The sequence below is a fragment of the Zosterops lateralis genome (assembly GCF_965231275.1).
Source record: "Zosterops lateralis genome assembly, chromosome: 3".
Lineage (NCBI taxonomy): Eukaryota > Metazoa > Chordata > Aves > Passeriformes > Zosteropidae > Zosterops > Zosterops lateralis.
This window is the reverse complement of record NC_139764.1, coordinates 59,954,116-59,967,925: the sequence shown is the minus strand read 5'-3', so window position 1 is coordinate 59,967,925 and position 13,810 is coordinate 59,954,116. Positions and strand designations below refer to the sequence as shown.

General features: G+C 37.7%; 1 protein-coding gene across 6 annotated transcripts in view; it reads right to left on the bottom strand.

The window, feature by feature from the left end:
- Positions 1 to 13,810, bottom strand: part of PTPRK (protein tyrosine phosphatase receptor type K) — a gene marked incomplete at its 5' end in the record, with an annotated part of 380,851 nt that overhangs the window by 286,902 nt on the left and 80,139 nt on the right. For all 6 annotated transcript variants that reach the window (XM_083857316.1, XM_083857317.1, XM_083857318.1 and 3 more), the window contains one exon: positions 11,280 to 11,402. In XM_083857316.1, the coding sequence (XP_083713442.1) occupies positions 11,280 to 11,402 (123 nt within the window). The remainder of the gene's footprint in view (positions 1 to 11,279; positions 11,403 to 13,810) is intronic.

Sequence of the window (13,810 nt, the reverse complement as noted above, 5' to 3'; positions counted from 1 at the left end):
GTTGGAGAAAGCACTTACACAGGAATGTGAATATCCATTGTCTTACTCAGAAGATGAACAGATTCTCTCTTGGTTTCAGACAAGATCCAATACAAAGGCATTAGCAGGACCATGCAATGAAAACCCTGGGGCTGACTGGGGGGAAATTAGGATTATATTTATCACAAAATTCAAAACAAAAACTGCTATTTGCAGCTTACAGGTGGCATGACCTAACAATTCCCTGTGTCTGCCTCTCCTCTTGCTGTTAGGCCACTTGTCTTTTCAGCTCCTTCATTCCCTTGTGCTGCTGGCTGTGATGCTTGTCAGACTTGGGTCAAGTCAATTCACTGAGCCAGATGAATCCAGAAAAACAACAACATTTTCTCAGGAATAATGAGCTGTATCAGCTCTCTGTGAGCTCTGATGAGTAGAGCTAGCGAAGGAAGCTAGCTGAAACATGAAGGTAAAGGGAGGAGAGGGAGTAAAGATGAGCAGAATAATCCCTTTACTCAACAGTAAGGTATTAGGCTGGCTCACTGTGACCTGTGAAGTTGCAACCTAATTGGAAACTTACACTGGCTTAATATCTACCTGCAACTGCAGTCTAATTAGAAAGCAGAGCTCTTACTGCCAGTCTGGAGGAAAGTGATAAGAGACCACCTACAAAGCCTGGAGCCAAGACGACGTGCTCCTATGCACTCTAACCAACAGACACAGGAAGCACAGGAAGCCATCTCTACTGCTACTACAAGGGATACTTGCTAATGTCACTACAAATGTCACTCAGCTACATATTTTCTTTATTTCTTTCAAGAAAGTCCACAGCTTGGGAGATTTCAAAGCCAGCCATAATGGCATACACATTGGAGAAGCTGATGGAAGGTAAAGGCTTTGTGAGCAGATGTCAGCTATACCAAAGAGGAGAAATTAATGACAACAGCTTCTTCTGTTTGTATGCCGTGTACTTACTGATCCCTCACTCATGGGGATAAGTTAAGAGAACACAAATGCATGAGAAAGATGCTTAGTTCATACTGTTTGTTGACTTTCTCTAAGAGAGTACAGTATGTCTGGTTCATGTTTATACAAGGCTAGGTTTTTGAAGCTAAAAATAGTTTGATCCTGAACAGAGTAAATAGCTGTCAAATCCTCAGAGAATTGTTCTTTAAAAAGACAAAAGAACACAAGGAAGTTTGGGAGTTTTGCTAACTCAGCAACAGGTGGAGAGCTGGGTCATCTCTCCCACCTCAGAAACACCAGGTTAGCTGGGGTACCTCAGGATAGTCCAGCACTGTGCACTGTAAGTGTATCTCTAAGTTCTACATTTTTATTCTTTTTTTTTCCTGAAGTTCTGATTATACTGCAGACTGGGAGCTTTAAAAGCTATTTCCTTGAAACAAATAAGAATTGAATGCTTCTTTTCTTCAAGAAGTACGAAGCAAAATCTTCACAAAAACAAAACAAACAAACAAAAACATAACAAAAATCACAAAACAAACAAACAAAAAACCAAAAACAAAACAGAACACCCCCCCCACACACACACACACACACATAAAAAAAAAAAAATCCCACCCTTCCACCCTTCAGGTTTTATTAGGTCAGAGTATTACTTAATTATAGCTCTCCAGACTAGAAGGGTCTGGAGAGAAGTAGGGTTCTGAGAGAAGACAGGTGTTTTCTTATATCTGCTGAGGCAGGGGCTAGAGGCAATGGGGAAAAGGGGAAAATACACTTTTTTCCTCTGCAAGATAGACAGTATGTAAAGTGCTAAACAAATTTAAAATGTATGATCTAATTCAAGTTTTCTTGCTTGCTGATCTTGATTACAGTTTAAATCTGATAAAAGTCCACTCCCCTTTGGACAGAAACAACATGTTTTCAAATGAAATAATGTATTGCATTTTAAAAATAATATTTTTCTAGTGGGTCATGTGGATTGATTTAATTTCTTAGTAATATTCTAAAATTTACTCTAAAACATACTTAAATAAGGTTACTCTTTCAAGCCCAGGAGAGGATGAGAAAAAATAAAAAGACATCTTTGAATGTCGCTCTGTGTGTGGAAGCAACATTACACTTGCTAATGATTAAACAAGATTCAGAAATAAACACAAACATCAGATACAAGGCAAAGCAAAGCAACACAACTGAATCTGTTCCTGTACCTGACACACACCTGCTCCTTCCCTAATAAGCACCACCTCAGCAATTGCCTCTTCACAGCCTACATGCTCAGAAATGAGATTTGTGTAACCCTCATAAGACAGATTTGCCGTTTCAAATGTTTCTATGTAGCAAGGTGGAAAGAGAAAAATATAATCCCAGTAGAAAGGTTCTGGTGTGGGGAAGAGCAACAGAGAAGAAAATAAAAAAGGAAGGGAAAAAAGAAAAAAAGGAAAAAGAGATGAAACGAGATGAAACAAGTTTTTGAGCTACAGACTAGCTCAAAAAACCAAATTGAACAAGTATCTATAGTTAGTAATTATAGAAATTAAATATTTTGCAGTTTTCTGACAGAATTTGTTTCATTTGCTCACCACAGCCTATGAAATGTTTGAATCTTCTCAGTTAATTCAAAACCTGTTCTATAAAATAATAATTTTAATAATACCATAGTTGTAGTCACTATTAACAAACATCAATGACTGCTGCATCAGCATGGACCTGCAGCAAAAGCACAAGGGAACATAAATTACATGCTGAGCAGTAAAAGGGTTAGAGCTCAGAAATCAATATTTAAGCAGACAGGAAAATTTCAGGCACTGTACATGGAACACATTAAGGAAAGCATCACTTCCTTTTGGTTTTTTGCTATTATTTGGCTTGCTGAATTTTATCTCATCTTCCTTAAAGGTTTTTGTTTGTTTTTATAGGCATAGCTTCTTTTGTGGTTGAGGTTGCCATTGCTCAGGTTATAGATTTGTAGGTAATTCAGATATGAGTTAACTGTACTAAATTGGCAGTGCTCTTACTGTGCAGTGAATTCGAAGTATCTCACAGCTTCCCTTCCGTGAAGGGCCTTCGTATCTGCTGTGACCCAAGTCAGAAGTTAGCCCAGGGAAGGGAAGGTACCCAAAGAGGTTACCACAGCATCCTAGCCAAGGAAATGCATGGCATTTATTTCAGAAGTTTACTGCTTCACAAGTAATAATCTGCATTAGCAACCACTGTACATTACTCATTCTATTACAGGGCTTTTTTCCATCTTGTCTGAACACCAATCTTTTTCATATATCATAGTATTTTTCCTTCACTCTCCTCCCAAAATAGTTCCTAGGTGCTGTTTTTACTTATCCTCTTTCAAATAGTAAAATTACTTTACTTTTTTTCCCCTACTTTTAATCTGGCTTCTCCTCTATCTCCTACATGTCAAGATGTGGTTATATTGCTGCTAAAAATTGCACAAAGGTGAGTGGGAGCAGAAAGCAGAGCAATGAGGTTTCCAGTCAGGGCAACCTATAGAAATGTTAAAGCTAAAGAGTAAGGGCCGACCTAGACAGGGACAGTGAAGGATGTCACCTCCACTTAGAGCAAAGTGAAGCAGCCATGCAAACATAAAATAACTTTATACACACTAGTTGTCTGCTTTTTATCTTTTCTATGAGGAGGTCCAGCCAACAGGTGCCAAACAGAGGGCTCAAGGTTACCAGATGTGCTGGCCCTCTGCCTTCTTCTGTAAGCAGAAGCACAAAAATTCTACCCAAGCTCTGAGCCAAATGAAGCCCCATGAGAAACAGCAGTACTTTAACTTGGGTCTGACCCTCCATGGCACTCCAAAATAGCCCAGAAAATTTGAAGGCAAGGCAACTGCTATCTTCAAGGGTAAAAAAAAAATACATATACACACACACACAAGAAGCTGGGAGTGAAAATGATGGTAGGACAACAGCACAACAGGCAGACACAGTACTCAAAAGCAGGGCTGGCTTACTCCTCTCGATGCAGGTAAGCTGTGAAAAGCCATATAAGCACTGCTCCTTGCTGTGCTTTAGACTTCCAGCCTTGCACACTCTGAATGCCTCTAAATGCCTCAAATAATCTGTAACACCTTCCAGGCCACCAAGGTGCTATTCAACTCTATTTTCCCTTCAATTCTGAAAGGCCAGCACAGCACCATTTTGCTTTTTGTTCACCCTTCACAATGCTATCAAAACAGCAGTTCCAGGTAATGCCTCTTACTGTCATTCACAATTCCCCAAGCAGCAGCTGACTTTTTACAGGCAATGAAACTCTTCCACTTAGAGCCCAGGCTTCTGGCCAAGAGTGGCAAGAGTTGACCACAACTGGTCTTTTCTCCCTGCTCACAGTGCTGACCAATACTATTTAACTCCTTGGCATACAGATACTAGAAGCTAGAAAGCTGCACCACTCAACAGAAGGCTGTCACAAGCATGAAGACCGCCAAAAACGCTCTGATGGTACCAGGATGGCAAAGGTGGATTTGTCCAAGATTGATCTACTACTTTGAAATTCTATCTGTAACAAACAGATTTCTCCCCTTGTTTTAATTCAATCATCCTGATTCAGAACAACATCCTAATACACTTCAAATATTGAATCAGGAAAAGAACAAGGAAAAAGAAGGAGCAGTCCCAGAAGGCTGCATTTTAGAAAAACAAAAGCAAAGCCAACCAAATCAGTGTAGATAAGTGAGTAGAGTAGCTGGCCTTGAAGGTGAAGTAATTTTGTGTAAATTCAGCAAGAAATCTGTGTCAATGAATGAAAACCCGACACATTTGTTACTTGCATGCCAAAGTTATTACTATTATTACAAAAACTTTACTTTTACTAAACTCATACCTAAATTTCTTGATTAAAAAATGGCTTATCTAAATGTACAAAAGCACTGATACACTATGCAATATCTATAAATCCTTCCCTGTGCCCCTCCACTGTTCACTTTATATCAAGTGTATTTGAGAACAACAGGGAACCCTCGGAATTGATCAACAGATTGATAGTGAACTGTACTGAATGAGCCAAATAGGATCAGGATATTTACACATGTTTTTTAGGCAGACATTGATTGCGCTGGACTAACAAAGTAGGTTTCCTTCTGTTAAAGATGCTACTAACAAATAATAGACCCAAAAAAGCAAGCACAAAGCTTACTCAACAAGGAAGGCAGAAAAATATGTTTTTCTGATCAAAGAAGTACTTCAAATAAATTCAGCTCCACAGTGCATTGACAAGTTAAACAGGAAATAAATATCAGTTAACTTTTGGGGTGAAGGAGAATATGTAGACTTAAGCATCTAAGGACAAAGAATAAAACCTCCTTAAATAAAACATATCCATCCTATCACACAAAGAAATGTAAAAGGGGGAAAGACAATCAGAATTTCTTACAGCCCCAAACACAAACCCAAGATTTTGCAATTTATTTCATAATGTAATGTCCCAGATAAGGTTTCAATTATCAAATTTTAAAACCACTACATTCCTGGATTGCATTTGCCAATCTATGAACTAGTTAAATTTCCTTGCTCGCAGTTTCTCTGGTCTTTACACCAACAATGCAAGTCATAGAGCAGCAAAATATTGAAAATTCAGTTCTCAGCTGCTCAGTGGACTAGTAAACTTTGTTTGCCTGTCTATTAAAAATAAAGAGATCCAGAAAGAGATCCTGTTTGAACTTTACCCTTCTGTAGCACAAAACAGCAAGCTGCCACATCATGTGTGGAGCAGCATCACTACAGAAGAGCTCAGTAACCCAGGACACGGTGAGACTTCTCCTGCTGAGCTCTCAATCCTTTCCATGCCTCAAGAAATACACTTTTTTTTCACTAGACACTGTTTCATGGTTAGCTTTCATCTGACTATACCCTTACACATCACATAATTTAAATTTATTCATAGGTTGGTGGATTCATTTTTACAGGAGAAAAATTCAGGTTTAAGTGAAGTAAAAGGCCAGAAGTCTCATCTATATGACATTTACATTACAGCTTTCCTTCCTGAGCTACATCCATATGTAATCTATATTAAAACACAAATTTCATGACCTTTTGTCTCCCCTCTCTCAGTTATACATTTCATAAACACTTACATTGGTCCTGTGCTGAAATTCATTTCGGGTCATGCAGGTGACACAAAAGTTATTTCCTTTCTGTACAAGGCAGAGCTTAAATCGAGCACAACTGACCTTTCAGATCACAACAAATATTCAACACTATTTGTACAGAAACATTTAAGTTTCACACAACTCTAAGGATGTAATTTTCATATTTCTTTCAGGCACCCTAGAAGTTTAGACAAGCCCTGTACCCACTCAAGCCACCAGCTGACATGGTCCTCATCAGCTGCACAAGCACAGCAAATCTTTTTAAAGATGCACAATGAACTGAATTAACAAACTGACCCATGCCATATGCCTTCTTTTTTTTATTTCCAATTCACACAAGTATACAACCACATGTATATCAAAACAACTGGGAGGAGGCAGAAACATGAAAATGCCTCTGGGTATGACAGGATGTGGTAATGAGCAGTCAGACATTCTACCTAAAAACCATAAAAAAGAAATTACCATGAAAGTACATCCTGAGATTTTCTGTCAACACATTTCTTCCCATCTCCAATACCTTTCACCATATATGTTTTCCATTCTCCCCCAAAATATCAGCCTAAATCAGAATATGTTAATGTTTTACTTTTCAGTATTTTTTTTTTTCTTTTCCCTTCTTTCAGAGTACTGAATTGAGCTTTATTCTTCAATGGGGCATCATCATAAAAGTTATACAATTTCTGTAAAGTGAAAAAATATTTCTGCAATACTCTTCATTTTAACAAATACAGTTGGCATTTCCAAAACTTTACTAAGGAGCACCTTTAAAGATTTAATCTATTTTTCTTTAGTCATGCTAGATGACAAGTGCAACTAAGACTTCCCCCACTGCTGCTAATTTAGTTTTCTCAGATTTCTATAAAATCAATTTTAAAAAATTAGCACACATCCAATCCAGGCACATTATCCATCTGAGAGATCAGAAATAAGATGCCCATCTCAGCACATCAGTATTGCACACTATAACTTAGACATACTTCAAAATGCATTTGTAACCATGAGGGTAATAGCCCTTACATTAAAAAAGCCCTTCATTAAGTGGCTCCCATCACCCAACCCATTACAAGCTCTCATGTCCTGACCTTGGATAGCCCCAGAGTACTGTTGCTTTTAACAGGCAAAGCAAACAGGATAAATAAACTATCTTCTCTATCTTGGGGTGAAACCATCAGCAAATGTATTATTAATATAGATAAAATCCCCCTTTGCACATCTTCAGTGGTATAAGAAAGCACTATTATTTACTGTCTTCTGCAAAATTAAGTTATCCATACACAATGAATAATCCCCTAAAATAACTGGAAAATATCCATAGACAAAATTGGATTTCAGCCTAAGAGCATTCTCCAATTTGTATCTTGTATGGCATAATGTATAAAAATAACACACACGAAAATATAATACATGCTCTAAAGGGTTTGTTTGAACATCTAGAAGATGTCTTTCTTTCTAGAAAATGTCTTTCTTTAGATGGACCAAGACCGCGAGGTAAATATTTGGACTTCATTTTTTGTCACCATGTCTACAAAAATATAACACTTGCTTACCAGCCCTGCCTCCCACAAAATGCAAATGTACAGCTGCAGAACCATTTCCACATATGGAACATTTCAGTATCTTGGACTATTTGACCCAGAATGATGGTCCAGAGAAAAGTCTGTATTTTATTTAAGAGGTATTTAAAAAAAAAAAAAAAAAAACAAACAAAAAAAAACCTGAATGGGTGGGAGGAGACCATTAGCACTCAGCTTTGCACACTTCCTGTACGTAAGACAACAATGTTTAAAAGAGAAGTCATATGCAAGTCCAGAAAAAGGAAGAAGAGCTGCATTTCCTCATGCTCCATAGCAAAACCTGGCACTCTGTTTTAGCCCATAGCAGATACTAGAAATCTTCAAGGAGCCCACACAGAATAAGACAAGACTGACAGGGCAAAACCATAGACTCCTTGAGAATATTACTAATAAAGACTGTTTCTAGTTAAGAACACCCCTAAATGCCAAACAGCTGGTAAGTAGAAGAGAAGTCAGGGCACAGATCAGCACTTTTTTGTCACAACATCTTGCCTAGGCAACTGCTAATGGCTACACTCAAAATCAGCAGATCTTTAGCTTGATCTAGTACAGTTGCTTTTATGTGCTCTCAGAAAGCTAATATTGGAAAACAGGTGTTTTCCCAGGTCTTAATAAGTAATCCAAAGATTTTATCATGCACATTGCAGTTTGGACAATTTAAAAGTTGGTATTTAAATCTGTAGTCAAGCACTTGTTTTTAGATGTTCACTTCATTTTGAAATTAATCATTATGTACTGCATTTATTTTTCCCATAATCTAAGATAAGTGGCTTTTGTCTCTGGTCACAGCTTGAGAAATACAATTTAGGTCATTCTAAAAAAAACCATAGTCTGAAGTTGCACTAATTACTCAGAAGTAATTACACTTGCTTTACCAATAGCATTTACTATTGCTGCAGTGGTATAATGATTTCCATTAGGAGAAGTTTTCATATTTTCAAAGCACTCTGAAGCACGCACCATTAGGTCTGAAATTTCCCATGATTCATCATCACTCTCCAAAGCACAACACTGATTCAAACTATCACCCCTTTGAATCAAAAGTAAAACACTGTCACTTACCAATGTAGCACTTGCCATAACATTAGCAATTGTCAGTATTTTACCTTTTGCTATTTTTTTATATGTCCTATTCCCTCTTGCACTCTTTATTTTGGGGAGTCGTGTTGTTTGGGGTTTTTTTAAATAAGTCTTTCTGAAGGTACTGAAGACTGAAAATTGTCATTTGAAAATTGAGTATAATCCCCTATAACAGCAATGATTCTCTGTGAATGTGGTGAAGTTGCAGCCCTGAAAGCTGCATACTCACTGTAAGGGTATTAGATTGTTATCACAGTGGTAAAACAGTGCTCCTCCAGAGACAAATCTATACCTACAGCCCCTATTTTATTGTATTCCAAAGAGACATAAAAGACAAGGACTCCAAACACTACAAAAATGTGTCCATGTAAAGAAGGTGTCGATCTGAGGTTTGTGCCTAGCTGAAGGATTATAGAGCCTGAGAAGAGATGGAAAGAAAACAGGCCCCTACTCTAGAACTTCAGTTTGTTTGCTGCATAGTTTTTCTGGGTACTCCTTCCCTTCTTTGCTGTCTGTCACCAACAGAAGAGGAAAAAAGTAGTCCCTAAGAGGCCTCCAGCTTCTTCTACAGTTTTTACAAGACAGCATTTTTCAAAGTGAAAACTGCAGTAGTTTAATTTGATCTATACTTTCATTACCACATCCTACTCTACTTGGATAACTTCTTCATGAGCAGTAGAATGTTTTCATACCTATGGACTCAACAGTAATCAGGTTCACCAATGTTAAAACGCTGCACAGGAGATGACTGCACACAGTTATTTCCATTCTGCTTTTGCCTGAAACTCTTGCTGTTCCATTTCTTCAGATCCACCATAAGAATTCGGTGGATCTCACTCATTCTAGAACCATGTTACCTTTTTAGACGTAATTTAAAATCACACTGTTTCAAACACAAATTAACTTGAATATTTAAGTATGGCATTCATCTTCAGAATCTGAAGACTCTGAACTTCCTAAGGGGAAGCTCATCCAATCAGAATAGATTTGAGGCTTACTTTTAGTCCACATCTCAGTCACCAAACATCAAGCTTGATTCAAGAAGTCTAGCATTTTAATCAAGGGAAGAAAAAAATAATAAACAGAGCTTCCTCTGTATCTCTTGTGGACTATCTCTGAAAAATTCCTTTATTCTGATAGATCTTATTGAGCAGCCACAATTTTGCATACAGATGCAAAAAAAAACTTCCTCTGAAAGAATTCATCCACCCAGAGAAAAACAAGTCTATAGCAGAACTGAACAGAAATCACATACTAGAGAGCACTGTGTCATTTAACTCTCAAAACTGCCTAAGGATGACAGGTATGTTATTTGGGATAAGCAAGAAGTTATCTTGTCATATAGATTCATTCAAAATACAGTTCTTCAAATTGCTCTTCTTATACAAGGTGTGCCAAAGGTCTGAAAAATATCATTTTTTCCCAAAATGGTGTTTCCATCACAATTAAGATAGCTCCAACCTTTATAAAAAACATGTACATACTGAAAAATGCAAAATTAATCATAACTAATTTGGCCTTAGTAGGGGAGATATTGTTTTGAACTTTTTAAATATAAGACCATCACAAATGTTGAGGTTTCAGGCTTTAAATTTATTCTTCCTTATGCAAAACCAAAGCACCAAGAAGTCCATTAAACAAAGTGCAGGTCTTGCTTAATTAACCTATTTTGCAAGTTATTTGGCAGCGTAACACCTGCTCATATCAGAGACTCCAAAGAAGGGGGTACCCAGAGAGGTAGCAGCTAGGAAGTAAAATTACATAGATCAACCACCATTAATAATTCACAACAGTATACAAAAAGCAGAGGAAGGAATGGTGCAGAGATGAGGTTACTTCTGTGTGGCAATATTTCCCACTCCTTCTCTACACATACCTCACTTCACAAAACCTTTTAGATACAAATAAAATAGCCATGACCTTTCTTCCTCCTCTGCATGATTAATTACTTAATGTATTATTAATTGGAAAATGTAGCTGAATTTCAAATGCTTTCATTCTCTCAGCATATCATGCTGTCTGGGAAGCACCGATTAAGCTGTTCATCAAAGGTGAGCAGGCAAGGTCATGTAGGCTGTGCCTCTTCAGTTATTCATTACCTGTCCTAAATAGTAATTAACAACAGCAATATTTCCATAAATCAAAGCTTTTCTGATTACCTTCAGATGATAGGAGGTTGGGGGGGAGGGGAAAGAAGGAATCAGTGCATGGGGTTTTTGCATGTATCCCTTTCTTCACTATTTTTTCTAGTGCCTACTTGAATAATCGAATCGATACTTTGTCATATAAAACACAGAATTTGATTTCAAGTTAGCAGGATTTCTACACTGAGTAAAGAAGAAATTACAGCTTCCTTTTGCCCTTCCCTATGTCTCACCCCAGCTTTAAAGGGGTATTTGGTCTAAGAAGGCTTCTCAATTACCAAGATTGTTATATTTACTATTTTTGTTCCTTTTTATTACCTCCATTATCAAGGTTAAAGTGGAGATCTCAGACCATGGCCTTGGGGCCATATTCTGTGGGGCTTCAAGTTTATAAGGGAAGTTATCCTTCAGTATCTGGAGGTTTCTCACCTTGAGGCATTTCAGGTGGCAAATAGTGAGGCTCTTGAGCGCTGACATGCACCCAGTCGAAATCATCGTAGAGGTCTTGGTGGTAGTCACAGGGCCCAGGACCATCATCGAACGTGCATCCTCCTAGAGAAGAAACTTGTTATTAGTATATTTAAAAACAGAGGTCTTCCAAGAGTCAAGCAGAGGTGTTTCTCTGGGCACATCACAAATACAGTGTCCACACAGCCTTGTACCACAGTTCACAGGCTCGCATTTGCAAAGCTAAAACCTGCACACAACTCACCCATCAGTGTTCCTCTTTCTTCAGTAAAAACATCACTACTACACAAAATCAATTTCCAAGAGCACCTTCTATCAGAGCAAATCTTAGCCTGAAGTCACCAATTCAAGTGAAACCTATCTCAGAGTCTGCATGACAAAAAGCAACATGCTATCTAGACCAAAGGGGAAACTGAAAATAATATACCAAGCTCAAAGACCAAAGATGAAAATTTAAAACTTTGATGCATTGAAAATATAAGCAGTCCAAACACTGACAACAAGGATAAAATACTGTGCCCAAAACAGTCAGAAAAAAACAATTAAAATTACTTATAAATTAAATAATTGCTGCAGGATGAATTGGGTAAACTTGATTTATGTAATCAGTCCAACATAACATAGCAAGGCATTTTTTCAGTGTAACACAAAAAATAAATATGAAAACCTTACAAGAAAAGTTGTGAGAAGTGACAGAGAGAAAGAAGAATGGAAGGAATGTAAAAGATATGAGGAAAAAAAAAAAGAATTCTCATGTAGCACAGTAATGCTTGCTTTGTCTCTTTCAGTAAGTTTTCTATTCCATTCTTAACTCAAGGCCATTAAGTAAGCCTAAGTAAGGAAAAGAGAGAAGAAAGCATGACAATCACAAAAAAGATCAAGGTTTGAGAAAAAAGAAATAAAGAATCAAAAGACCCTGGTCAAAGAAAAAGCAGACTGTAAAGGCAAGAAAATACAGATGTCATGCATATAATTCTGCAGCAGCTGTTATCTCTATGCATGGCACACAGCCCTAGAGTTTGCTCCCACTACTCAAAAACAAAAGGCAATAGCAGGAGAGATTGAAAGGGAAAACACAGTCCATTCATCATTATTTAGGTGGTATTTTTTAATCCAGAAAACTTATATAAGAACCCAAGAATTAGACTAAAGACAATTTTTGAAAGTCAAGGGACACATCTCTTGCATCATCATCTCCCTATCTTCAGTAATTCCAGCACATCAATCCAAATAACAATGCTCACCAGAACGAAAGTTCCTTTTGCTAAGACACTTCTAGAATAACAGGGGTATTTGTACTGACTTTGTTGCTTATCTTTTTTAAATACAAAACATAGGACAAGTACGGGGAGAACAAACAAAAAAAACCCTTATTACAATAGATTCCAGTGCTGCCCTATGATGAGTCACCACCACAGCACAAACAGCCAACACCCTTCCAGGCCTGCCAGGGTTTCACCAGCTCACACTCAGGAGGTGAATGGGCTGGAGTTTGAAAAGGAGAGATTGAGGACCATCAAGAGCTGCAGCCTGTACTCATTCCTGCCCTCTGTACAAGACATACACAGTGTGAAACTCAGAAAGGCCAGAGAAAAAGGAAAGGAAGAACGTCACCAAACGTATGTCACCAAATCAAGAATGAAAACTTTTTTGCCTCATTCAAAATAGCATATTCACGTATCATATAACAGGCAGAGAGTTTGCACAGACAGAGTTCATATCTAGGGAAGAGAAAGTTCCTTTTAATAACTTCCATAAGCAAATCTACACTGCATCCCACCCCAAGAGATCATGTTGCACCTTCATTTAGGGATAACTCAAATAGTTCCCACAAATCTGCAAAAGGATTTGTCATTTTGAATGAACGACAAAACCAAATTTTAGATAATCCTACACCACCAAGACCATTGCCAGACATGTACCAAGGCACCCCCAGAATTACCTGTTAACCAATGTTTCACGTGGCAAGGACAACACCAGGACAGAAAGAAACTTTTACACTGAAGCAAAATTTGTGCTAAATCCTTGTATTGGAAACCCTTAGAACTTTATATACATCTCTGTATTAACACTTGCTCAAACATCACCCTGTGACAACATAAGCAGAGCATCAACACCAACAACAGAAACACCTCAACATTTTATTCCCTGTACTAAGTTGGTTACTACATCAGTGTCACTGTCAAAGACTGCAAAGCATGCGAGAAATATTTGTGTGTCAGAGTAATATTTCAATTTTTCAATGTCCCAACTCCAGTGCCCTCTGTTATCTGTGAGATTTTTCTAATTACATCTATTATGATAAAGTCAAAAACACTTAGGACATAAATCTTGCATTTTGATTTAACCTGCATTATGATTCTATGATCACTTTACAGCAAGAAAATGTACATTTCCTTCAACATTTTACTGATAAATGAATAGCGGTTTCCCTTAAAGGGAAGTTATCAGTCTGCTGTCCCAGCACCAAAATGACATATGGCTTTGAAGCA